Source organism: Cinclus cinclus, chromosome 8 (assembly GCF_963662255.1).
Source record: "Cinclus cinclus chromosome 8, bCinCin1.1, whole genome shotgun sequence".
NCBI lineage: Eukaryota > Metazoa > Chordata > Aves > Passeriformes > Cinclidae > Cinclus > Cinclus cinclus.
Window position 1 is genome coordinate 25257603 of NC_085053.1, and position 25541 is coordinate 25283143.

Below are 25541 nucleotides of genomic sequence, written 5' to 3' on the forward strand. Positions count from 1 at the left end.
GCGGAGGCGCGGCCCCGCCATGTTTGTACCGGGCGGGCGCGGAGGAGGCGGCGGCGGCTCCGCCCCGGAGGCGGAAGGAGAAGCGGAAAGGGGAAAGGGGAAAGCGGCGCGGCCCTCGGGGGAGCGGGGCTGGGGGTGAGCTTGGGGCTGCGCAGCGGCCGCCATGGCCAACCGCACGGTGAAGGACGCGCACAGCATCCACGGCACCAACCCGCAGTACCTGGTGGAGAAGATCATCCGTACGCGCATCTACGAGTCCAAGTACTGGAAGGAGGAGTGCTTCGGCCTCACGGGTACGGCGGGCGGGAGGCCGGGCCGGGCCGGGCCGGGCCGGGGGGAGCCCACGCTGACGCTGTCCCGTCCTTCTCGCAGCCGAGCTGGTGGTGGACAAGGCCATGGAGCTGAAGTACGTGGGGGGCGTCTATGGAGGGAACATTAAACCCACGCCCTTCTTGTGCCTGACGCTGAAGATGCTGCAGATCCAGCCCGAGAAAGACATCATCGTGGAGTTCATAAAAAACGAAGACTTCAAGTAAGTTGTAGTGTCAGTTTTTCCTTGTTGAAGTTGTTGTACCGAGGGGAAATGCCTAAAACAGCCAAGGAAACCGCAGTGCAGGGTTTAGTTCTCAGTGCGCCCTGATAAATGTGCTTGCTCAAGCTTTTCTTCTTGCTTTCAAGACTGCTCTCCTTGTCACCTGGCCTGTTGGAAAGGCTCATCTTTGTGGCATATGCTCTCTGTGATTATAAATTTCTTGAAGTATTTGGAATGGGCTGCATTAAGGGATACATGCTAATCTACTTTTTCTTCAGTATTTTTTCCATCTCTCAGTGATAATGCCCCCATACAGACATTTTGCATGCATAGCATATATATGGTTTTGATAGCAGTGAGGAAGTGATGGAGCAAATCTAAATGGTTGTATGTTCTGGCCAGTGTACTGATTTTCCTCAAAAACTTGAGGGGAAAAAACTCATTTTTTATCCAAACTGCTAAGCATGCAGGAAGCCAAGATCCAGGGAAAGGTTTCCTTTCCAGGTATGTCCGAATGCTTGGAGCACTGTACATGAGGCTGACGGGCACTGCCATCGACTGCTACAAGTACCTGGAACCGCTGTACAACGACTATCGGAAAATTAAAAGTCAGAACAGAAATGGAGGTAAACACTTTTATGTCTGTTTAGTAATATAGATCTTAAAAATTGTGGCATAACCTGTTGACGTAAGTTGTCTGAAGTGCTTCATCCTTGCTTTAGCATCTGGTGTTAATTTTGTCATTTAAATGCTATTTTTCATCCCCAGAATTTGAGCTGATGCACGTGGATGAATTTATTGATGAACTACTCCACGAGGAACGTGTTTGTGACATCATCCTGCCTCGACTGCAGGTTGGGAAATGTAGATGGTTATGGAATTCCTAACTGCACCGAGTTCAGTAGCTGCATTGGCTGCTGGCTTGTTGTTTAAGCTATGGTTGCTTCCTTAGGTGTTTGTGCTTACTTGGGTTATGTTGAATAAAGTTGCAATTTCTCCTAGAAACGGTATGTTCTGGAAGAAGCTGAGCAACTTGAGCCTCGTGTTAGTGCCCTGGAAGAAGACATGGATGATGTAGAATCTAGTGAGGAGGAGGAAGAAGAAGATGAAAAGGTTGGTGAACTATTTTGGAAAGGAGTAGTTGAAGCTGGACCCCTTTAGGATACGTCATAATCTATGACAGATAGTTGAGGAGAGGCACCAGGAGGCTGTTGGCAGCTCTTACCTCCCCTAACAACATAATTTCATATAAGCAGCTTGTGAGGACTTGGGCCCTGAAGAAACTCTCTGGTTGCCATGTTTTCCTTGTCTCTTGAATTCCACAAATCTGTATCTGTTCCATCTTAAGCTTATTTAGATCAATTGATTTATATGCATATCTAATAGAGAGAACTCAAGGTGATGATGGAACATCCCGTGACCATCAGTCAGGGCTGCTGTACCTCTTCAGAACCAACAGTATGAGAAGTGGCTGTTTGAATTTCCAGTTGGTAGTTTTGGGCAGCACCACTCCCTCCTGAATAAGAAATATTTGGGGAGGGGGAGGCTTAGCTGCCTGACTTTTGCAATTTATATTCACTGTTCAGAAATCTTTACTGATAGCATAAAACCTTGCTGAAACAAGACTTAGAGATCCTCCTCTCCCTTCGTTTACAGCTGGAACGGATCCCATCTCCTGACCACCGCAGAAGGGGCTACAGGGACCTGGACAAGCCCCGCAGGTCTCCAGTGGTGCGGTACCGGCGGAGCCGGAGCAGGTCCCCAAGGAGGTGAGGTGACTTTTCCGTGACCAATATTTTTACCAGTTGTGCTGCAGATGGCTGGAGCACAGCAGTGAAGGTAGCAGTTCAGCCACAACCTCCCACATCTCCTAGTTTCTTTAGCACTTCCTGAAGTGAGGAGTTGCAGTGCACAGCCACAGTCAACCCCTCTGTCTGTTTCTCCAGTCATTCTCTAACTCCTGAACTTGCTGGCTGACTTTAGCTAAATTTGACAATACAATGAAGATGTTAATGAGAACCAACTCCTTTGTTTTCATGTAAGCAGAGAGAATCCTATTTGACTACTCTTACTGATACTAAACCAGAAAAAATGGATCACTAAACTTTTGCTCACTGCATGGTCCAGTCCTAGACACGTCCATGTGTAGCAGGCCAGAAACACTAATGGAAAGTAAAAGCCCTGGTGTTGTTGATGAAGTTTGTGGGAGATGAAACAGCTGTTCTGCTCATGACTTTTAGTGATTTTTTTTGCTCTTCTCCCCCAATTGCAGGCGCAGTCGCTCTCCAAAGAGAAGAAGGTACTCTTTAATTCTATTAATTAAGCTGAACAACGTGCATTTATAGTACAGCTCTCTTATAAGCTGCCTTTCCCTCAGTCCCTCACCGCGCCGGGAGCGGCATCGCAGCAAAAGCCCGAGACGGCACCGGAGCAGATCCCGGGAGAGGCGCCACAGATCGAGATCTAAATCTCCAGGTATTTCTGCCACTTCCAGAATAACGCTGGCAAGTCTTTATCAGCAGCCCTTCCACTGCAAGAAAAATCTGTCACTGTATCGAGGTGGTAGCACAGGTGTTAAATCTAGCTGATAAAACTGCTGCTTGTATGAAAGCAGAGCTGGGGAGCTCCTTTAATGGCTGCAAAATTGTCTTGGTAAATTTTCAGATACTTGCCAGGAGGTTAATTTGAGTGCCTGGTTAAAGCTAGGGTTGTTCTGGCAATATCTAGCACACTTGGTCACTAGAAGCAGATTGCATTAGCAAAACAATGCAGAATTCCAGTGGCAATAGAAATAACTATTGCCTTTTTATCTCACAGGGCATCACCGTAGTCACAGACACAGAAGTCATTCCAAATCACCTGAAAGGTAAAGGCTCAGCTTATTTCTGAAGTGCAGCTTGGGAATTAAATATAGGCTTTACAGTATTGGCTTTTTGTTTTTTTTCTGTTTCAGATCTAAGAAAAGTCACAAAAAGAGTCGACGAGGGAATGAATAAGAAACAAAACCCAGCCCACCATTTAAGGACCTTAAACTACAGTCTCATGCTGTCCTATTTGCTCCCCAGGACAGCTGGCTCTGTATTGGCTGCTTTAGCAGTCACATTCTTCAGTCTTTCTCATTTTGTTGTCTTGGATTTTTTTATTAAAGGTAAGCTAAGGATACTTTTTATGTAGTTAGTTACTCATCCTTGTGATGGAATTTGAAGGTTGCTTTTTAATTGCTTTTCTTGAAGCCTGTAAAAACTTAATGAAGAGCAATAAAAAAAAAGGAAGGTTTGTGTTTAGAGGTTCCTGGCTGTTTCCTTCATAATATTTTGTTGAGATGTCCCCTGGTTGAAGCTGGCTTCATTCTCAAATCAGGGCATTGTTTTGTCAAACTGTCCCTGCAATCAGGTGCCAAAGGAAGTCTGGATTCAGTCACAAACACTGCAGGGCTCCCAGCCCTGGCCTCTCAGAGCTCCAGTACAGGAGAGGAAGCAAGGCTGCCACAGTCCAGTGTGTTTACTAAAAGCTCACTTGAAAGTGCTCTTGAACACGTGGTCAGCTTTGGGTGCTCTGTAAAAATCACCCTTCAGGGTAAATCTGCTGCTTCTGATGATGCCATCAGAGATTTCAGAAGGTTAAAGTAGTACATAGCACTACTTAATTCTTTTGGAGTAAGAAGTTCAGTATATTTAAAAAGAATACACCACTACTTTGAGCACATTTTGTGGCCTCCCTGTGCCTGGGGACAGAATTTGACACCATGATGTTCAGCTCTACCTTCTCTGAGTGAAGTTAGCTTTTTAAACTTAGAATAATTAAGCTCTTACTGAAGATACAATTCTCCTCTTACTGCATTTGAAATCAGTTGTGTTAAGCCCTTCTGTACCATGCCTTTATTCATGGCCCTTCTTCAGGAGCAGGGACATGCAGGTTTATCCCTGAACTCTGCATTTAGGGCTTCAGGGTGCTCATATTGCCCTGGGAGCGCTGACAACACAAGTAAGTGTGCCTAGTAAATTCATGGAAAGCCCTCTTTAAAATTGCTTCCCAGTACAGCCTAATTTTTCCAGGGTATTTGCACATTATTTTGCAAAACTGATAAACAGAACAGCAGGTATAATACTTCAAGTATAATACACACATTGGCTGTGAACAGCACATACAACAACACCAGCATGGAGAAAAACATGTCCAGTGCTTGTAGCACTTGTTGAAACTGCTCATCTTTCCAAGATCACATTAAAGCCATTTGTATTAGTCCCATTAAAGCAAGCATGCATGCAAATAGAGAAAACGTCTTACGTCTTTTTTTTGCAGTTTTATTTTTCTTTTTAAAAAGTTTTTTGGCACTACATTGTTCTGTAAAGAATAGAAGTGACAAATTTTTAAACACATGAAATCCCCTTCTAATTTTATTTTTTTTAGAACAATATATATAAAGTCTGAAGCAACCAAAGTATGAATACAGCTAATAGAAAATAAAGAACTTAATTTTAAAAATTCTCTCTCTTTACAGTTTATCAAGATAAAACAAAACACAATTCCCCTTAAAAATAGGGTAATAAAATAGATGAAATTTGTATCACTCAGTTTTGTGATACTAGTAAAAACTATAGTTCATATCTATGTACAAATGATACAGTTTAAAAACAGTCTTAAATAATCTTGTATCTAAACATGTTGCATTAAGATTTTAAATCAGAACCTGAATTTCTTCCTCCCCTCCCCCCACCCACCCACAATCCCATCCAATATCACTTTTTCTGTTGAATGTAATTCAGATTCAAGTGTGGGTGTCCTTGAGACAGAAGCGAGAACCGCTGGTTACTCTGCATCAGTGGACCAGCTAAAAGAAAATGGATTACAATTACTTCAGCAAATCACATATGTAACAGTGCTTGGCTATTATTCAGAGTACTAATCTAACTTAGAAATAAAGCCATTTACTAGACTGACACAAATGCTATCTGTGCAACTAACCCATTTAATGGGACAATGCAGAATTACTTTAAGCCTATATCCAAAATTCCCTAACAATCATTTGTTGTGTTACTTCAGTTATTTAACAAAAGTAATTTCAGAATTTTAAGTAAATTCAGTTTTCACTTGAAAACCCTGCTAGAGCCAATAATTTTGAAAAAGGATTTGGTGGTGCCCGTATCTCATTTTATACCAGGTGACCCCAGCAACATGGAAGCTGCACATCCTCCAAGTCAAATTTGAGCATTGTTTTTCTGGTAATAGAAGTCTTTTCCCTTCCTGCCAGATGCTGAACATCTTTACCTTTCATAAACATCAGAGCTGACATCAAGTCAGTCCTTCCCAGTTCCCTGATGAACTGAACCTGACCTAACCTTGCAGGCAGTGCTGTTCTGACTGTGGATGGGCTGGACTAAATCTCCAGAGGCCCCTTCCAACCTCAGTTGGTCTAGATAATATTTTATCTAAGTAAGTCATTTCACAAAGCAAGATACAAAAGCCAAATAAAGTTAATTACAACAAAAATTTCTTCATATTCTGAACACACTCATGGGCCAAATATCTTAACCTCTACTGCTGCCAGAGGCAGGTCTACAGTGAGCCAGCAGCAAAGAAAAAGAGGCTGGAAGTGCAACAGGCTGCAGACTGGCTCAGATTTCAGAATTTTAATTTAACCCTTCCCTCCCACAAAGATTTTCTTTCATCCACAGAGGAAGCTGAAGCACTGATTTGACTCTGGGATTCGTTTTGGGTCCAGGGAGCCTGGCAGGTAACACATGATTCCTTGGCTTTTAAAGCCTTTGAGACAGTACAGAGACATGGTGCATGAGCTGTTGATTCACATACTGGTTCTAGTACCTTGAGGGTAGAAAGGTTTGTTCGGTGGGTAGCTGGCATTTCCCTGCTGCATGTAGTTCTGAGGCATATTGTAAGGCCACGCTCCTCGGAGGAGAGGAAAATGGGTAGGGGTCCCATGGTCCCAAGGGACAGAAGAAGGGTTCATTTTACCAAACTGTCCTTGGAAACCCTGATCTAGTTTTCAATTGAAAGGGAAAAGCACATTGCAAGTTGAAATAATTAAACAGTAAGTCACAAATACAATTTACATCTTAAATAACAGTTTGCAGGGGACTTAATGCAATCAGTCTGATGTGCTACTTTTGTTATTTTCAATATGCATCAGTACAAATTACCACCTGAACGACTTCATTTTTCACTATAATAGAATTATTGGGAAGAGAGAGGATGAATCAATATTAAAATCAAGAGCTATGATTTCACTGTTTTTATTACTTTCTTATGATGAAAAATACAAGGTCTGAACAATGTTCAGAACTACTGTCTGATCCCACACAAAGATCCACTACCACTGACAGAGATGTGACATGAAAGCTATTATCCTCTGCAATAAATAACTCAGATGTACACCGGAATTCCACTAATACTTACATGCTTAAGAAACTTGCTATCTAGATCACTGGACTGACTTTAAAAATTATTTTCAGGGAGAAAAATAGAAACTTTGGGAAATAAGTATACAAATTGTAAAGCTACTCCATTTACAATTCTGATATCACTGCAACATTAAGGATGAGAAATCAAGCATCCAAGGAGGCAGGACCCAAAACATGAGGCAGAGCTCTGGAGTATGCATGAGAAAGAGTTGTCTGTCTTGATACTTCTAATGATTCTACTTCTGATCACTTGTCTACTGAAAAGAAAATTAAAGGAGCTCCTTTAAAGTCAAGATTATATAAACCAGGACAAAGTTTCCTCAAACTTACTGTTCTCAAATTGTCCTAAGGAGGTAAGAAACCATGCTTCAAACAGACAGCAGACAGCTCATCTCTACTGTGCATTCATCTAAATGGCATCTAAGCCAAAAAGGAAATAAAACTGATTCAACTTTACAGAGGAAAATTACTATGATTGGGAACTAGGAAAAGGAGTATGGTGAGGTTGTAAATTGATGGAAGACGTGGGACGGGAAAAAATACTGTGACTGACAACACATGGAGAAGGAATTAGAATTTATGGAGCTTGTTTGAAAGAAGGCAGCTACCTTAGGACATGTGGATTGGAAGGAACTGCTTGAGGGATAGACAAGACTGTAAAAGGCAACAGATGAGAAGACCTGAAATGGAAAGGTAGGGACAGAGCACACTGGAGACACAGAAAACACGAGTAGAAGTTCCTATATCCGCTAAAATATATTCCCCAAAAAGCTTTAAATAGAAAATCACATATTTCCAGCATTTTAATATATATTTGAAGCCCACTGGTGTATTATTCCTCATCCAAAACTCCAGACTCAGCTGAAAATCTACTGTTACTGACATCCACGTTAGTGCAGAGAAAGGCTGGGCAGGAGATTCAGAATTTTCGTCTTAGGATGAACAATTGCACCAGTACATTGCATTAAGGATTTTTTTTTTAACCATAGGAGGACTTAAACACTCAGAATAAATCAGAAGACCACCACGATTAATGATGTAAAGGTTAACAGTTAAAACTTAGAGGCTGCCACAGTTCATGTTGCAGAGAAAACTGAATGGGCTTTAATCATTATATACTGCTTTTTCTCAGCCTCAGACATACCAATGTACTTGGCTTTGCCATGAGGCAAGAGGCTGTTGCCCACTTGTCACAGGAAACCATATTGTCAGCAATCAACATCGAGATTATGGAAGTTAAATGTGGAAGGATAAGCCACAGGAAAAAAAACAGAACAGATAAGATCATACTGTATTGTACTAAAGGTGAGGAAACAATATTCAACTTGTACAACTGTAATTCTGCCAATCTCCAAGTTCATGGTTGCAACCTCAGCATTTGTCCAATAAATTATGTAACAATGTGTTGATCTTAGACATCTTTTCCAACCTTAATATTTCCATGACTGTCTGATATAAGGAATCCATTATTTGTCAGCACATTCACAGGAATGTGAGTGATTCAAACGATGAGGATGTTTCTCAGTTGAATGCAGGATTTCTCATTGTTGCACAGCCATTAATGGCAGACAGGACTAATGCCTAGAAGTTATGGTGATCGAGTCTAATTTTTTTTCCTATGAAAATGTTAAGACAGGTGAAAGTCACGATTTGGTTTCTCAAGCATCATATTTTTATCAAACAAGTTGAAAGAGTTAGCTGTTCCTGTAACACTTAACACTTGTACACAAAGTGCCAGAGGTTTGATACAACAGAGAAGAGTTACCTGAATTCCCCACAGTGCCATTGTTCACCAGTGAGTTTGGAGTCACAGGATTGTGCCAGTGTCCCTCATGAGAAGTGCTGGGGATTCCCATGGGCCTGGCAGCAGGCTGTGCAAAGATGATACTGGGATCATTCAAGCTTACACTGCTCTGGTTATTTGCGGTGCTGCTGCTGCCAGATCTCATAGAAAATGGAACATTTGTAGAATGAGGAGGGTTACCCGGTGCAGAGTGAATAACAGGCCCATGAATAGGCCAGGAAGTGTTGGGAAGCTGAATTTGGTGGTGATGGTGCATCTGAAGTAGTCCCAGGTTATGCAAGGTGGAATACTGACCTGGGGGAGATTGGGGAAAGTTAAACAAAGGCAGCTGGACCTGATGGGGTGGCTGTGCACCCTGCTGTGGCTGAGGAACGTGCTTAGACTGGGATATTGATTGTGGCTGAGTCTGGTTAATGGAGGCTGGCTGAGAGGAATTCTGTGGGAATTGTTGAGGCTGTGGAGAGTAAGATGACTGATGCGAATCAGACTGGAGGAAAAAAAAAGTATGTATTTCTGATTAGTTCACTGGCTATTTAATGGTGTTTTCTTTAATAAGCACGCACTGTATTAGACTATTTATAAAACAGCAAAGCACTCCCCAGCAACACCCCAAATACTGCACCCAAGTTCCTGCTGGCTTCAGTAAATGCAGTTCAACTGACACTGACTTTCACCAACAGATAATTTGATCTGTTAATGTGGCACATCCCACCATCAGAAACACCATTCTGACTAAATATTAGCCCCAAGCTCTTCATTAGATTCCTCACACACTTGTTTCTGATTTCTAATCAGTGTTTTCCCTACCCTACTTATGTACAGCCCAGTATCTCATTAACTAATTGCCTTACTTCTAAATAGAATGGTTCTTTTTACTGCACAGTTTAAATAATTCCAAAGGAGGCTCCTAATATTTCTCTCATTTAAGAAAATCTGTTAAACAAGAAATGCAAATTCCAAAAAACCCAGTTTCAACCTTCATATCCTGGTGTTAGGCCATAGCTAAAGGCACAGTAATAGCAATTATTACAGCCTTTGCAGAGCTCTTACAAAGCTTTTCCTTTCACCAGCAACAGAAACAGGCATAAGGCTATTTTATCTGTTTGGAATTGCAACTGAATAGAGAAGCACTTCAGGAAATTGAGTGGTTGGGAAAAGAATTACTCAGTTTATGTGCCAACCCTTAATGCCAGTATCTGGATTCCCCAGTCTGGCTTCAAGCACTGAGACAAGATGCTGATGGAATAAGTGCCTCCAGAGACATTCAAATGAGACAGGTACCTAAACCAGAGAGGAGCACCTGAATCTCACCTCTCATTTTCCCCCTGAGACTGACTCTTCTCTCTACAGACTACAGCAGCCAGCCAAGCTCCAAGAGCCTCAGCTGCTGTTGAACACATGGAGTTAAAGGTCTCTCCAGCTTGTCACTATCCCTGACTGCTCACCTGGCCATTTGAACTGGCAGTCACTTGTTTCCAATAACCAGAGGTGTCTGCAGGACCTGCTCATGCCAGAGCATCCCCTCCAGCAGTACACTGTCTGTGCCTGGGCAAAAGCTGGAGCCCAGAAGCTGGGATTGCTCCCTGCTGCTATTCCAACTGTGCCTGTATGAGTGCCTCTTACACCTTTCTATCAAACCAGGAAGAGAAGGCAAAACCTGAGATTTGAAAGATCATCACTAGTTTAACAGTTTAAATGTCATAAAAATAAAGCACATGCACTGACTACAAACATTCCTGCAAATATTAACCCACCACAAGCATGCACTGAATGTGCCAGCAGCAGGAGAGGAGGCATATTACACTCCAGCCTCTTGATCTGCTTCTCACTCTCTCCCTCTTACTTCACCAATATTCCCCCTTCCCATTCTTCTTAACCAATTCCTGGACAGAATATATTCACCAAGAAATCCTGGCCAAATGACAACCATGCAACACACAGAGTCCACGACATCCAGGTGACACAGAAACGTGCACGTGATGTGTCTGCCTCTGAGTGCACCCACACGTTCAGTTTCAATTCCTCAGGCAGAAATACAAGGCTCCTAAATAAAGTACTCCTGTGGCACGTTCAGCCCTTCACTTAAATTAGGGATGTCCCTCTCTAGCAGCACACTGTAAATCGTAAGATCTCCGTTACTGGAGCCAGCATTCCAATAAATGCTTGCTGATCAGTTAGGAAAGTGGCAAACTGAACAAAGAGCATTAGTGATCAGCAGCCCTGATTATTTGCTTACTTGCCAGCTTCATTAGCAGGCACATGCTTCTCAGACTAACAGCTTAAAATAAATTAATTTCTGCTGTACTGTCTGCTCCAAAAATATTAAATGCCAGCAGTTGTATTTGCTCAAATACCCTCTGCTACCCATCTCCACTCAGAAGCAGATTAAACATACTTTATGTAGCTCTACAGAGACTTGAAAAAGATTCTAGGATAAAACTATCAAAAATTTCCCCATTGTTCTGCTTGTGCTTCTAGTGTGCTCTGGCAGACTTTTCATCGAAGTATGACTCAGCTGTGTTCTGTGTCTGCACATGACAGTCCCTTAAGACAGATCTCTTAAACCATAAGTCATGGTTGTCACTAGCCTAAGTCTCCAGCATGTTCACAATGAGCTATACTCTATCTCCCCTACTAACTCCAGAACACTGCCAGAATAATGATAATTTGAAAGGCATCCTAGCTTAATCTGGCCTTTCAGAATCACAACGTATCTCATATCAAACTTGACTATGAGGTTTCCATACTGAAAAACCATAAATGCTCCCCAAGACACAATACATCATAAATCAAAGTTCCACTAACTGGCAGAGTGCAACGTTGTCATTATCAAGTCCAGGATCTGCTGAGAAAAGCCATGCAAGCCTGTTTCCCAGCATGGCTGGTTTGCTAGAGCTTTGCTCCCTGCAGTCCCCTGCTCCCAGCACTTACACATTCTGATGACTGCCTGGTGCGCAGGGGTCGCTCCACCTGCTGCTGGCCCACAGCCACCAGCTGGGAATTCACCATGCTCCGGACCAGCTGCGTGCCTGATCAAGGAACACAAGTGTTAATAAAACCCACAGGGTTAGAGAATAATGAGAACTGGGAGTCAGCAATACCTTAACTCTCATGTGATACAGAGCAGGTAAATTACTTACACCTCTCCCCTCCGTTAAGTGGAAACTTTTCTCTCTACTGGCAGCAGACAACACTAATAGGAGCTAAACACAAAGTCTACTCCTGAGTAAAACAAAGTCCAGCAGGAACAAGGCTCACCTTGCTGTCAGGCTGGAGCCCTACTTTATATAGGTTTCCATATTACTGCTGTAAGCAGTGGCATTTTAAATAGCAGCAGTGACAGCAGAAACTTCTGGGCAAAGAAGCAGACTAAAAAAAAGACTAAGGGATAACAGAACACAGAAGCAAGGTTCTTCTGAAGTTCACTTATGAATGCTTCCTCTACTTTTTCAACTACCACAGGCACTCAAGGGCCTAATATGAATGAGTTTGCAATTAATCTTCTCTAAGTATTATGAGTAATTTGAAAGCTGGATTTAGCCTAATTTCATCTGTATGCTTTTTTTGAAGTGTTACTGAAAGAGTGCTGATTTGTTGCTGAAAATACATTTACTTACCTCTCACAGATGATGGAGGGTTAGCTAACATTTGAGAAACATTTGGAAGAGGAAATGCATTCAATTATTATTATTGCTACTATTGTTACTATTACTACTTCTAAATGAACCAATTGTGAGTGGAAGACAAATAATGCAATACCCTGAAGTAAACTGTGTTTTACTGCTGAGTACATTTTTATCACCCATGCAAAGGCTCTTCTTAAGGAAATATTACTCCCCTTGCAGAAAAGCAACACAGACTAAAAGCTGCACTGTTAGTGACTGAAACATTTCTTGGAAGATTATTTTTTTGGAGATAATTACCAAATCTGTACAGAAACCTAGATAAAAGGGATCTCAGAGCTTTCAAATTATCCTAACAGATAAACTAACTTACCTGGCACGCTATTATTTCTCTGACGGGTTTGTTTGAATTCAGGACAATCTCTCCTAACATGACCCACATCCCCACAGATGAAACACCTTTTCTCTCTTGTTTCTCTGTCATCTTCTTTCACCTCTTTTTCATCATCTTTCTCATTCTCCTTCTTCTTCAACCTGAACAATAATTTTTATTAACAAAATCACAAAACCACACACACAAACACATCATCCCTGTAGAGATGTTGTACTGTTGTGTTCAAAGGGAATGGTTACATAACCAACATCTGCACCAGAACATAAATATCTCAGGATCTCAAAAAACACTTTCAGATTCTGGGCTGGTTAACTGCCTGTATAAACTTAATGAACTTAGAGGCTCCCCAGACCTGTCCAAAACCTGTCTGACTGTATTAGGGCAGAACTATGCCTGCAGTTAAGCAGGCTTAGCCTGCCAGGTAGCTGGGGAACAGTTCTATGCAGCAATCCCACTGAGTTAGAACATACCCAAAACAAGTGAGCTGCACCTCGTTCATACCATCTCCCCCTCACTGGACAGGGCACATTTCTCTGTCACTCTCTGAGCTCAGACAGGATGTGCAACAAAGCACTGAGGCTCTCTCAAACACTCAGTTCTAATACAGCAGGAGAACTAGTGATTAGGAACCAAGACAAGAAGTCAAGGTATTTTTCCACAATGTATCTACAGAATTGTTAAATAACAATATTTTGTGAGCTGTATATACAATTGGAGAGATTCTGGCTGTGCTATAGTAGCAGTTTGTGTGAAGAGCAGATCACAACTTCCTTTCCTGAGGCAGATGTAGGGAAAGAGGTGATGCAATTCCATGTGCTAGTACTTGTACAGAGAGCATCTGAAAGAAATAGTCCACCTGTGACCACAGGGTTCCAGAGCACTTTCATGTATCTTGAACTCTGCTGACTGAACAAAAGGCTGTAAATGAAGATTTTTTTTTTTAGCAGGAAGAGACCAAGAATCCTTTGAAGAATTATGGAGCAGACAACTGATCATAAGGAGCATATGAAAAAGCCCAGATTAATTTGCACTCTAAGACTTCAACAGGCTTTAGGAGGAGACAGACAAGCTAGGCTGAGTGGGTCATTAAATAGTCAAAGCTGCAAAAAGTGAGGAGTGCACATTTTCTGTCAATTCCTACTAAATTCTTTTTGGAAACATTGACCTGCACATACCTGGGACTCCATTTGCAGGAGTCCTGGACCAAAAATTCCTAAGTGAAATTAATGTACAAGTGTGAGATCACCAAGTGACTGGCACTAATACGATGTTCCAGAAATGCACTTTAACTGTATACATTTTAACTAATCCTAGAGTTTAACAAATGAGCTTTTACCTGCCTTGCAGATGTACATTACCAGATCTACATAACAATTCAAATTCAACACTGTCCTCTGAACATGATCACCACAGGAAATCCATTTTAACACATGATAAATTTTGCAGCCAGGTGATATGTTCGCCATCTGAACGTTTACACTATAAAAAGATAATTTAGTGATCTAAGTTTTAAGTTAAGCTTAACTACATATTAAGACACTATAAACTGTTGATTTTACAGTGTGCTTTTCTATGTGCTTCCATAAACACTTCAGATTTAAAGAGGTGATCAGAAACTGTTTTAAGAAAATAAAAAATAAGATAGGAAATCAAGGATCAGATATGAAGCTTTGATTGTCTCTGCAATGTAGCAATTTTTCATTTCCATTAAATCTTCAAATACCCAAATCCCTCATGATTTAATCTTAAAGATTTCACAATAGCTTTGTGTATTACTTACCTCCTCCTCTTTGGACAGTCTTTCATGTAGTGACCAATTTTTCCACAGACACGACAACATCTGTCATTGGGTGCCAATTCCCCATCTGTCAGCACTTTTGAGTCAAAAAAGTACTCCTATCAAAACATCAGACAGATAAAATATATGCACTTACAAGACTGAGGAATGAATTTGAATGACTGTCAAATTGTCAGATTTCATCTCTTACTGCTCCCTGAATGTTACCACTTCTGAGATTACACCTGGTCCTTTTCTTCCCCTAGACAAGGGCAGCTTTTTCAGAGATAGGAGCAGTTTGGGCTAAAACTGCTAAAAGGGCTAAAAAGGGCTATTTGGTCTTAGGGCTGAACTTGCAGAACAGTTTATCCAGGCTCCAGCCTGCTGCCTACCTTCTGACTCCCCAAAGGCTTTTCAGAGGGCAAGTTTTTGCATATGATCTATTTTGGTATCTGAGTCACTGCTTGTGTACTTTCCAAAGTGGCCAATGTCCCTTCCCAGATGAGATGATTACATCCCTTTAGACAGAGCACAGCTCAGGTGGGAAACAGATGGAGCGTCTGCAGACTGACCTGTACCACTCCCGTGCCCTGGAATTTGCTCAGGACAGCTGCAGTTCTGATGTGTGTCAGCACAAAGGCCACAGCTTACAGCCTCTGAGCAACATAAATATTGCAAAAATACTGTCTTGCCTGAAAGACTAAAATAGAGGTACAAACTCAGGAGAAAAAAACACAGATAAAGCAAGCAAATGGAAAAGAGAAATAGGGAAGGATGAAGGAAATTAAAAGCTTTCAAAAGACTTTTAAAATCCTGTATAAACTCAAGTTCTGTTAAAAGCCACTGGAAGAACAGTCCTCTAAACTTTTTCAGAAAATGCCTATGTTGATCTTAAAAATATTAATTACAGTATTTTATTTGCTCATATTAAAAAAAAAAAATAGTTGTCTTACATATCAATGACTGGACCCTGTAGCACAGAGCAATACCTTCTCCAAACTGATACTGCATGAACACACTCCTCACCCTGACTCACTATGCAAATTTTAAAGGTCAACTGTTAAAAAAAATAAAATCAATCATCATCCTATTCCTTGTTTAAGCAGAAATCCTTATTGAGAAAATAAACAGGATGAACATCTCTTGGATCTGTTTTCTTTACCTACATGAAGAGCCAGTAAAGTTCCTAGATCGGTTTCTGGGTTTTACACCCAAATTTGCAGTTTTCTGCAATACTTAACATCATACAGTGGGAAGTTTTATAAAAAATAAAACACAAATTAAGCTTACTTTCCCCAAACCTGCAGTAATACCCATCACTCATCCAACTACTCCTCTGAATTTTACATTCCAGGAACCCAATACTAAGCTGTACATTTAATGCACACAAAGTGTAATTACACATACTGTGCACACCAAATTGATAAATACATAAAAGAGATTTGCATCAATTCAGTGGACAAAGAAAATTTAAAAACAAACTAAAAACTCTGAGAACTTACAGCTTCTCTTCCGACAGCTGGGTAGAACGGGGTACCAAATAATTTTCTCCCATTGATAAATGCTTTCATTATGAAATTGGTCACTATTGAAGAAAGACAAAGTTATTGGAAAACAACAGAAAAGGCACAACACAGTGAACACTAATCATTAGCAGACATTAATAGCTTACTTTTCCTGGAGACTCCAGCACCCAGATTATGATTCAAGTCAAAAGGATCTGCACAAAGAAGGGAGAAAAAAAAATCAGAGCTGGAAAAAATATGCTGCGACAGATTTTTTTTTATTTTAATGCAGAGAATTCCATTTTAAATGCATTCATGGAATAGATCATAGCAAAGCAATGCTGAAAGTTTTAAAACTGTGACTAACCACAGTACAGTAAGAAGAACAATTCACTGACATTTAGTAAAAGTTATGAGTCTCATCAATTTTGTGAGCTGCAGGACTTGCAAACTATGTTTCTTTTGAAAACACTGACTGCAGTTTCCTCACATAAAGATCCTGTGCAAAGAGAACAGCTTCTCAAGCAACAGAGTTTCTAACTCCTCACGAATGGACACTCAGCTCAGCAGAGGAGTACCTTCGATGGCAATACATTTGGATGTCCACTGCTTCTCAAACGTGGTTAACAGCTTCTTCTGCCGGATGCTGATCACGTATTCCTTGAAGTCAAATTCCTCAGTGTAGAATCGCAGCAGCCCCAGCCAGAGCTCTCCAAGAGATTCAGTGTTCTTTCCAAGAGAAGGCAGACGCTTCTTCTGCATGCAGTTGAAGACAATTTATTCAGCTACACTTACTGCAGCACTGCTTCTCCTGAAATACCTCTTTAATTACAAGTTTGTCTGCTATGAATGGTTTCTTTTGGTTAAAGTAAGGTTAAATCACTACAGTTAAGACTAAACCTGGACTATTTTTAAGAATAAAAAGTGGTTTTCCTAATTTATGTTATTTAGAAATTACTTTAAAAAAAACAAACAAAAAAACCCAAGCAAAAGCAGAGACTCATTTTAGCAAAATAGGACTCATCTGGGAAGTTGCAACACTGTGGATATGGAAGTTTAATTAATAAATAAAATTAATCTTTTATATATTACAATGTTAAAAATGCATTATTTTTCCTGAAAAGCAAGGTTTAAATTTTAGTTACTCTTCTGGAATTAGAATATTACCAATTCTTCCATGTCATCAAAGAAAAATGCATTCCATCCATCCACCATTCTTTGTGGAATCTGTTTGCCATCAAATATCTGCCGGAACAGAGAGTGACAGTTACTGCTCTAATTCAAAGTCGCTGTACAATACTTGCAGATCTTTTAGCAAAAAAAAAAAAAAAAACAACTAAAAATATAAATACTTTAATTTTAACAATTACTTCTTATACAAACAGAATTTCCCATTGGTAAAAAGTTTAAAAGCATTTTTCTATTGTTGCTGTACCTCTCAAATTATTTGGATATTTAATTTTTACATGCTCTTTGCAACTAACTAAACACGACTGAATTACCTTGTCAAGATTCCAACATCTCTCTTGCCCACAGATTCCCTAAGGAGACTTTATATGATTTCTATTACATTTTGACTTTAGCACAGCCAAGGGGAAATTCCACTGTTATTTAAATGCACTCTCGGGGTAGCAGTAAAATAAAAATCCCCAGCCACTACTAAAGTATCAGATACTAAAGTATCAGCAAGAAAGTCTGTGAGTCTCAACTGCAGTGCTTAAGCCAATTTTCCTCTTGCACAAAGAAACCAAAAGAGGCAGAAAGGGATAATTTTCAGACATGCTTGGGAGTTCCAGAGTGTATCCAGGAAGAGGCAGATAGCTGAATAATAATATTCTCCCCAGCCATATAACGGTGGCATGGAACACTAATTTCTTAATGAAGTTTCCTGGCATATGTGAAATATTTCTTTAAAGTTGTACCAAAGCATCAATTATCTTATTTTCCCCTCATTAAATAATAAAATAAACTTATTCTCTTACAGATAAAGTGTTGAGCAATAAATAATGCTTCTGACAATAACTCGTTGAAGAGCTGGACTGGCATTTCAAGAGCATCTGGTACAGTCTCATAATTACAATTCCCTTCTCTCCATACCACCTGCCAATTTTTTTTTCTATCCTGTTCAGCATCTAAATATCATCATAAGACCAAAATGCCAAAGTAAATGTAACAGCAGCACTTAGGCACAACAGACTCCCAGTTTTGATCTAATTTTCTTGATAAGTTTTACCTACTAGAACCAATAAGGGGTTAAGAACCAGCTGATTGAAGGGCCCCATATTTCATTTATCCCCTCTGATCCTAAAATCCCAGATTTCTCATATTTGGCTTGAAGAAAAAGTGCATTTATTTTCATAGCCTCATTTTCTGAACCTACCTCCTGAAGAACTGGAATAACTGGTGGATTTCTCTGCTGTAGAAAGTACAAAACCATAAGAATATAGGCATACGAAGACAGACTACCACGGGATGCATCACCAATATCGCAGCGCTGAAAAAAATACATTTTAAACAAAAAGCTGAATTTACATTTTACTGTTCAAGACTAACAACTATGTCAGAGAGCAAACAGATACCCCATAAGTAACAGCAAATACATTCACCTCATAATTAAAAATTGTTTTATGAAGCCTGAAAAATAAATGCACCCAAGAGTCAACTGCCATCTGGCAAATCCACAGCATAATTTGTCTAACATAAAAACAGAAAAGCTTTTCATTGACAAAATACTTCAAAAAATTTATAATGTTCGAAACTAAAAGAAACAAACAACCACCCAGAACATAAACCTCAGATTTCAATACAATAAAATTTAATTTTCCTTAACTCACATTGCAAGAGCTGTTTCTATGATTCCTTATTATTTTGGTTGCCCCCTCCCTTAAAAAAATAATTCATTAACAGCAAGTTTTTCCATGTTGTACTGGCAGTGCAAGCCATACGTGGCATTTTGCTAGCAAACATAAACGTACCTAATAAAACCATGGTGCAGCCTGCACAACACAGTGCAAAACAAATACCCCTGACCAAGTCAGGGCGTTGGAACCAGATGAGCTCAAGGTCCCTTCCAACCCAAGCCTTTCTGTGACTCTGATCAGTGAATTACCTTACTATGCTTGAGTATCTCATTACAGTATAACCTTTCCACAGCACCTGCTTCTAAGCTATCCTGTGTTTTGAGCCTGTGTCATATCAAACAATGCATTTTTAACCTCCTAGGGCTGGAAAAAACAGGGAATCACAAATTACTTTCACATTAGCAGCAGCAGTGACAGCTGTTCCTGGGTTTTCTGCCAATGCAAACAGAGGAGGAGGCATTTTGCTTAAAAACAGAGTATTTGTATAGCTACAAAGTCACTTCCATACATTCACATTCAGGAGTGTATATCCCACAAGTTGTATATTTCACCTTTGCAGTAATATTTTTAGAACACGCACAATCGTATGCAATATTACCAAAAAATATGTAAGATTCATTATTATCAGTGCAAGGCATTTTTAATCTGGACATAGAAGAGACATGGCAATATTGTGCACTACTGTGACCACATTAAAAATAAAATCATTGCTAGTCTCAGTGACAAGATAATGAATGTGTCCATTCCATTCTGGCACAAAGTTATTTTATTCATCTTGATATATTTTATTACATGAACATCTGGTAACATGATGCACTCTCTATAAGCCATTTTTTATTTGCCCCAGTTCCACTAAGCTTTCTTTGGATGTGCTGTATTTAATACTGCAGCTTGAACAAAAAGCAACACCATGTTTCAATTACCAAAGGCTGTACAGTATAATAACACTTTGATAGAACATCATAACAAAAGATGCAGGAGATCTGACATTTCCAAACTCTTGAAGTCAAGTGTATGTCCTTGGCACATCACATAAGAGGCTCAGGCACTCATTCATCACCCCATACCTACCTAATCCTGATTTTTATACTAAGTCAAACAAGGCAAGCATGCCAGAAGAAAGCAGCAGTAATCTCTGGGCTGGTCCCAGATATGAAAACTTGGGAAGACCATGCACATCCACATGCCCCTATATCTTACAGTTACCAATTTTTCCAGTATTGCTTGGGGCTTGGGTAGGATTTTCTGTTTGTTATAATTGCAGCTGGTTTGAAATTGAAGAAAAAAAGCAAAGTTATGCTTTCATCAGCTTCCTCTTACACAGATATCTTTCAACAGATAGCACAAGGTACCAGGTTTTGATTTTGACACACAGTCAGATGGAGCACAGTAAGCTTAAGAAAGTGCACTTCACATCAACAGCATTCTACTGTCTCCTCTCCAGCTGGTATTGGCAAAAGGCAAACTAAGTGGCTACAGCAGAAAACATTCTATTGTATAAATAAGTACTTTCTTTTTATATTACCTTTGCAAAAACTTTCATCGTGTAGCCCAGATATTGCACCCTAGGGTCAATAGCTGCGTAGGTAGCCAGCATCCTTGTGTTATGCTGTGCCTGGAAAAAGGGGAAAAAAAATTAAACTGGTGTCAGGGTGAGCCAATTGTGTAAGAAATTGTGCAATTACATAGTGTCAGATGAAAGCTGGAATGAGCTGTACTATTCATGATGGCTCACAGACCACGGTGGATGTGGCACTAGTAGCTTTTGAGAAGTATCCCCAAAACAAGACTTTCTGTGCTGTAACCTGTTCTGCCATCAGGTCATACACAGCTACCCAGGTGGGGCTGAGTGTGTGGGCCACTGGATTTAAACAATGCAGAAGAAAAACACAAACACACAAAAGCATTTTCATTCTGGTTTCAAAACTATTCCCTCAGACAGTTATTTAGGTAAGACAGAAAGAACTAAAAAGCTTTTTTAGAACACAAAAGGACACAAGCAGATGCTCACCAGTGTATTGTACAAACTGATATCTCCTTCCAAGCCACTCCGCCTGTGTTCAAACTTTACTATAGGCACTTTGGCTGTTGTTATAGGCAAGATGTTCCTCAAACCTGGGGAAGCAACACTTTAGTACATAAAACATTTCCATTAACAACATTTACAGAAAATCTAACTGCAAAACAAATAATACTTTAAAGTACCTACCTGGATGCTTCTTAAGAACTTTTGCCAAACCTTCTATTATTTCTTTACAGTTCAATTTCTAGGAAAAACAAAGATCACAGCTTCAGACATTAAAACGTGGATCCTATTCCAACAAGCACATTTACTATTGCATATATTTCATAGATGAAAAGTCTATGTACAAAAAGGAGCAAGCATTAAACCAGCACATGGATTTACACAAACTCCTATGCTCAGTGTGGACATCTATAGCACACTGTGTGTCTAAAAGGAATTAAAGTAAAAATAGCCTAGAACATGCTTCACTTGTGCAGTGTGCAACAAGCCAATGTGCAACTAGCAAATCCTACCTTTCCTGTGTACAGAAATCTTAACTGAACTAAAAAACCTTAAAGAATCCTTGAATTTAAAATAGCAATCAATTTCAAAACTCCTACCTCTGCATTTTCATGACCTTCCAATGTCATGCAGATATCTAGATCACTGTCCCGAAATCCAAATCCATTCTTTGAGGAGCCAAATAAGCAAAGCCTGGCTTTGTCTGATGAAAAGAATAGACAAGAAAAAGGTAAATTCTTTTACAGTTGAATGGTAAGTGCTTAGTATTACATATTGCTTAACTGCGATGTGCAGGTGCCCATAAAAATGAGCTTAAAGAGAGCTTACACTGCCACTTCAAAGACCTCAGATTTGATAAAGGAGGAAGCACAACACTTCAGAAATTATTTACAGAAAGTAAGGCAGGATAAAGGCTTTTTTCATGTCGTTTTTTATGACTGAAGTACGTTACAGTTACTAAAATCATTAAATGGCATCTCTAAATGTGGTGCAATATTTTGTGGTATGTGACTGCACTTTTGTGTTTTTAATAAATCAAAATAATGTGCAAACCCAGTCACCAGTACAGCTTTATGCCACAGATAAGACAGAGCTACTAATAGGGTAGCCAAAGTAGTATTTCTGGTCCCATTCAGAGTTTATCTAGGTTGCATATTTTTCCTACGACTAGGTAAATTTAGTCAATAAGTTTTTGTAATCATAACATACTCTTCAAGAAGACACAAGCAGTAAGATTACAATACTTTATGGAACATTCTTTCCCAATTGTTTTGTTTACATTTTTGTTTGAAACACAATATTACTACGTATTTTCATTCTTGGATGGCAAAATCATGCTGTTAAAACAAATTCTTTCCTAACTGCAAAGAATACATTGATCTGTTCAATTGAAATTAGTGCTAAGAAAATAGATATAACACCTTTTCACACCCTTTTTTCCTGAACTTGAAAAGAATCTGAAACCTTAAGTCTTTCAAGGCTTTGTAACAGGTCTCAGTCCTCAGCTGCTGCCAGTAAGTGGAGGCACAACCAGTGGATAGAATTTCCAATTCCTTGATGGCAGGTCAGCTACAGCAGAATGGCCTTCCATGGACTGGAATTTAGGAGACCTGGGTTTGGTACCTGGCTCTAGCACTGTTTTACACCTCCTACAAAAAAAACCACTTGGCATCTCTGTGCCTTGACTTCCATCACTGCAGTGAGACATCTTTGCTTGTTTTAAATAAGGGAAGTGAAGATAAACTCATTAAGATTTCTAAGATATTCAAGCACTGGTGACTAGGCAACAAAAGTCCTTGGCCCATAACCAAAGCTAACACTAAACCAAGCCAAACTTTCTTCTTGTCCTAACTGGAGCAGTCCTGTGCTTGCATTACTACTCTGGCAGCACTTCCTCCACTGCAGGCATGTTTCCATGGAATAGCACAAAGGGATGTTCAATGCTGAAGTTTGCAAGACAGTTTTACAAATGGAAGGAAAAGAGATGCCCCTGCTTCAAGCAAAGAAAATAAAATGAGAGAAACAACATCTCTGTGCTCTGGACAACATGACTGAAGAAAGCATTCTCAAGAATCACTACCTAAGGTTACATACCATTATACTCTTTTCGAATAAATCTCTCCAAACTTGCCAGTATTTGTTCTCTGTTTTGTTGCTCAGATAAAGGAGGGGATAATTCATCTAAGTAAAAATGAATTAAAACACAGTCAGGCATGACATTCAGCATCTCAAGAATATTTTTCAGCTAATTAAAAGATTGGATTTTTTTTTATGTTTGCCTTGCTTAAACCTGTGGTTTTCTTTTTATATCATTAGAGTCTTCAGGATTTTATTTCAAGACATCTAATTTTGATGGGGACCTGGCATTCAGCCAAGGTTAACCTACAACAGCTCCCCTCAAAAGATTCCATAGAATTTGAGAAGCACAAAAATTAGTTCTGCCCAAAGCCTGATTCCTGGGTACATCAGTAGCTTTTTACAAACTCAGTGAAAAATCCCATATAACATCAGTTTCTCCAATCAATTATAAGGTATCACAGCCATGGATTATCTGAAAATTCAACTACTGATCCGTTTGTAGCCCAGGGCACCTGGAAGAGCTTCTTCCTACTGAATTGTGAGTAATTATTTATAAGCAACTTAACCCTAGAATTTTTAATTCTTCCAGGTTACAGATCACACTATATAGTGAAGTACAAACGCTTTTTGAACTTACCAAAACATCTTTTACACACTATATCAAGTATTTCCCGAAATCTGTCTGTCATTGGTGGTAGTGGTTTTAGATCAATTTTCTTGAAATCCTCTGGGCAATCATTTTTGGAATGTCCATCCCGTTTGCAGATGCTGCATACTATAGTTGGTGGCTTTTTTGGGGGAAAAAATAGGGAAATTCTATTTGCGCACTTAAGACAGTTCAGCAGACCTAACATTTCCAAGCAAGCAAGAACATTTAACACATGACAATTAACAGTAGAGCCTCTACAAAGAGTGGAACACCCCTCAAGAAGCTGCATTTAGTTCTCACAGTGCCTAAAAGCACCTGGCACTTCTATAGGAAGGAAAGGGAAGGGAAAGGGAAAGGCAGAAATAACCCACAAATAACCAGAAAGAAACACAGATTTTTTAATGTGGAACTCAAAAAGCTTAACACGTGGGAAACAGACCATTAAATCTAAATGTCACACAGGGTAGTGTTTCCAGTCCTGAATAACAGGTACTCTACAAAGGCCAGAGCTCCCACTCATAACTCAGACTGAAACAACCACTGCAGCAATCCCACCATCCATCCACCCACCCTTAGATTTAATGACTTAAAAGTAATGGCTCAGTGATAAATGACCAGTACTGCTTACCTTTCCTGAAGTAAAAATAAACTTATCAAACACATAATGCATTTCTTCTGTTGAGAAGCTGCCTTCCTCTTTGAGATCCTGGGTTTCCAGCATTGCTTTGCAGCTGGCCGAGGTAGCTGGGGTGCCAGTGCACTTGGTCTGTGGAGACGACTCCGTTACTGAACTCTGCCTACTTTCACCATCAGAAAACTCATTACTGGAATTGGTGTCATCAGGCTGATGTGCACTGCAGTTACAGTGGTGGTGTCTGAGTTCACCCTCAGTTAGACACATTGAAATTTCAAAATCATCCCTCTCTTTAGGTGATTCTTCCTTTAATTCACAGCATTCGTTGGAAATAGGGGATAAAGCTTCTTCTTTATCTTCATCATAGCTAGAGTCCAATGTTGAAAGTAGCAAAGGGTCTGTGCTGGGGGAAGTGCATCTTTTGGCTACAGCTTCTACCACTTTATTACATTCAACTTCATTCTCTGGTATGTTACATCCACTTCCTATAACTTCTTTATCTACAACATTTTCCCCTTGTGGAAGGCAACAGTTTGCTACAGGCTCTTCTGATTTTGTGGATTTCTTATTATTCATTTTCCCTTTTTCCTTTTTCTTGGTATCTGTCTTGGATTTAATCCCATCTTTACTTTGTGGACATGCAAAATATTTATATGCTGTCCTAAATCGCTCCAGGATGTACTCAAATACCATCTGGCTATTTAGACTTCGTGCAACATTCCTCTTTAGTGCAAAAGGATCTGGGAAGAAAAAGAACAATTTAATTAGTAATCCTTAACTTTCACATTTCACAAAGCAGCTGAAATCCCTAAGTTATAACAGGGCAGCTAAGGAGATTCTTATACTATAATCCAGAATTGCATTTGGATATACTTAACCCACAAGTTTTTTCAGCATTCTTCCATACAAAGCATAGCCACGTGCAGCCATGAATGGCTGACTATCATATACAATTCTAAATAGTGTTACTCAAAAAGAAAACCATGGGTATATTGCACCATTATATTATGGCCAATTTCTAAACTAGAAATTATAATAAACATACAAAGGCAAAATAAATAGATGCCAGCCATAACCTTTTTTCCTTCACTGAAGAAGGATTTTCATTTCCCTTAAGAAATTAATTTGTCTAAGACTGACATTAAGGATGTAAGGATTTTATGAACCAATCTCACCAGGGTCCTTCCTAACGATTTCTAGACTAAACATGTTTTCCTGCATAGTTGCTATAAATTTGC

The 25541-nt window shown here is 39.8% G+C and overlaps 2 protein-coding genes across 6 annotated transcripts in view; one reads left to right on the top strand and one right to left on the bottom strand.

Annotated features, from left to right (window-relative positions):
* Window positions 1-141: 141 nt before the first annotated feature.
* Window positions 142-4084, top strand: PRPF38A (pre-mRNA processing factor 38A). Its single transcript, XM_062497341.1, has 10 exons — window positions 142-293; window positions 373-532; window positions 1037-1158; window positions 1301-1386; window positions 1535-1645; window positions 2189-2301; window positions 2805-2831; window positions 2910-3007; window positions 3350-3398; window positions 3486-4084. The coding sequence occupies exons 1-10, from the start codon at window positions 164-166 to the stop codon at window positions 3526-3528; spliced, it is 939 nt and encodes a 312-aa protein (XP_062353325.1). The 5' UTR covers window positions 142-163; the 3' UTR covers window positions 3529-4084.
* A 785-nt stretch (window positions 4085-4869) lies between these two features.
* Window positions 4870-25541, bottom strand: part of TUT4 (terminal uridylyl transferase 4) — a 44555-nt gene continuing 23883 nt past the window's right edge. Inside the window, exons 13-30 of one of the 5 annotated variants that reach the window (XM_062497819.1) lie at window positions 24298-25043; window positions 23658-23808; window positions 23036-23122; window positions 21541-21644; window positions 21125-21182; window positions 20927-21030; window positions 20441-20530; window positions 18435-18548; window positions 17222-17299; window positions 16633-16810; window positions 16222-16269; window positions 16052-16134; window positions 14553-14668; window positions 12752-12912; window positions 11687-11784; window positions 8717-9242; window positions 6356-6529; window positions 4870-5363 (exon numbers count right to left, since the gene is read on the bottom strand). In XM_062497819.1, the coding sequence (XP_062353803.1) occupies window positions 5272-5363; window positions 6356-6529; window positions 8717-9242; window positions 11687-11784; window positions 12752-12912; window positions 14553-14668; window positions 16052-16134; window positions 16222-16269; window positions 16633-16810; window positions 17222-17299; window positions 18435-18548; window positions 20441-20530; window positions 20927-21030; window positions 21125-21182; window positions 21541-21644; window positions 23036-23122; window positions 23658-23808; window positions 24298-25043 (3008 nt within the window). In that variant the 3' untranslated portion in view covers window positions 4870-5271. Of the gene's footprint in view, window positions 9243-11686; window positions 11785-12751; window positions 12913-14552; window positions 14669-16051; window positions 16135-16221; window positions 16270-16632; window positions 16811-17221; window positions 17300-18434; window positions 18549-20440; window positions 20531-20926; window positions 21031-21124; window positions 21183-21540; window positions 21645-23035; window positions 23123-23657; window positions 23809-24297; window positions 25044-25541 lie in introns of all 5 variants that reach the window. The other 4 variants (XM_062497821.1, XM_062497820.1, XR_009933388.1 and 1 more) reach the window with 4 other exon arrangements.

What these genes read in the sequence shown, in the direction of transcription:
- PRPF38A (XM_062497341.1), top strand. Translation starts at nt 164, where the DNA reads ATGGCCAACCGCACGGTGAAGGACGCGCACAGCATCCACGGCACCAAC. An exon ending in AGGAAGAAGAAGATGAAAAG is followed by an intron (nt 1,646 to 2,188) that starts GTTGGTGAACTA and finishes CTTCGTTTACAG; the next exon opens with CTGGAACGGATCCCATCTCC. An exon ending in ATCGAGATCTAAATCTCCAG is followed by an intron (nt 3,008 to 3,349) that starts GTATTTCTGCCA and finishes TTTATCTCACAG; the next exon opens with GGCATCACCGTAGTCACAGA.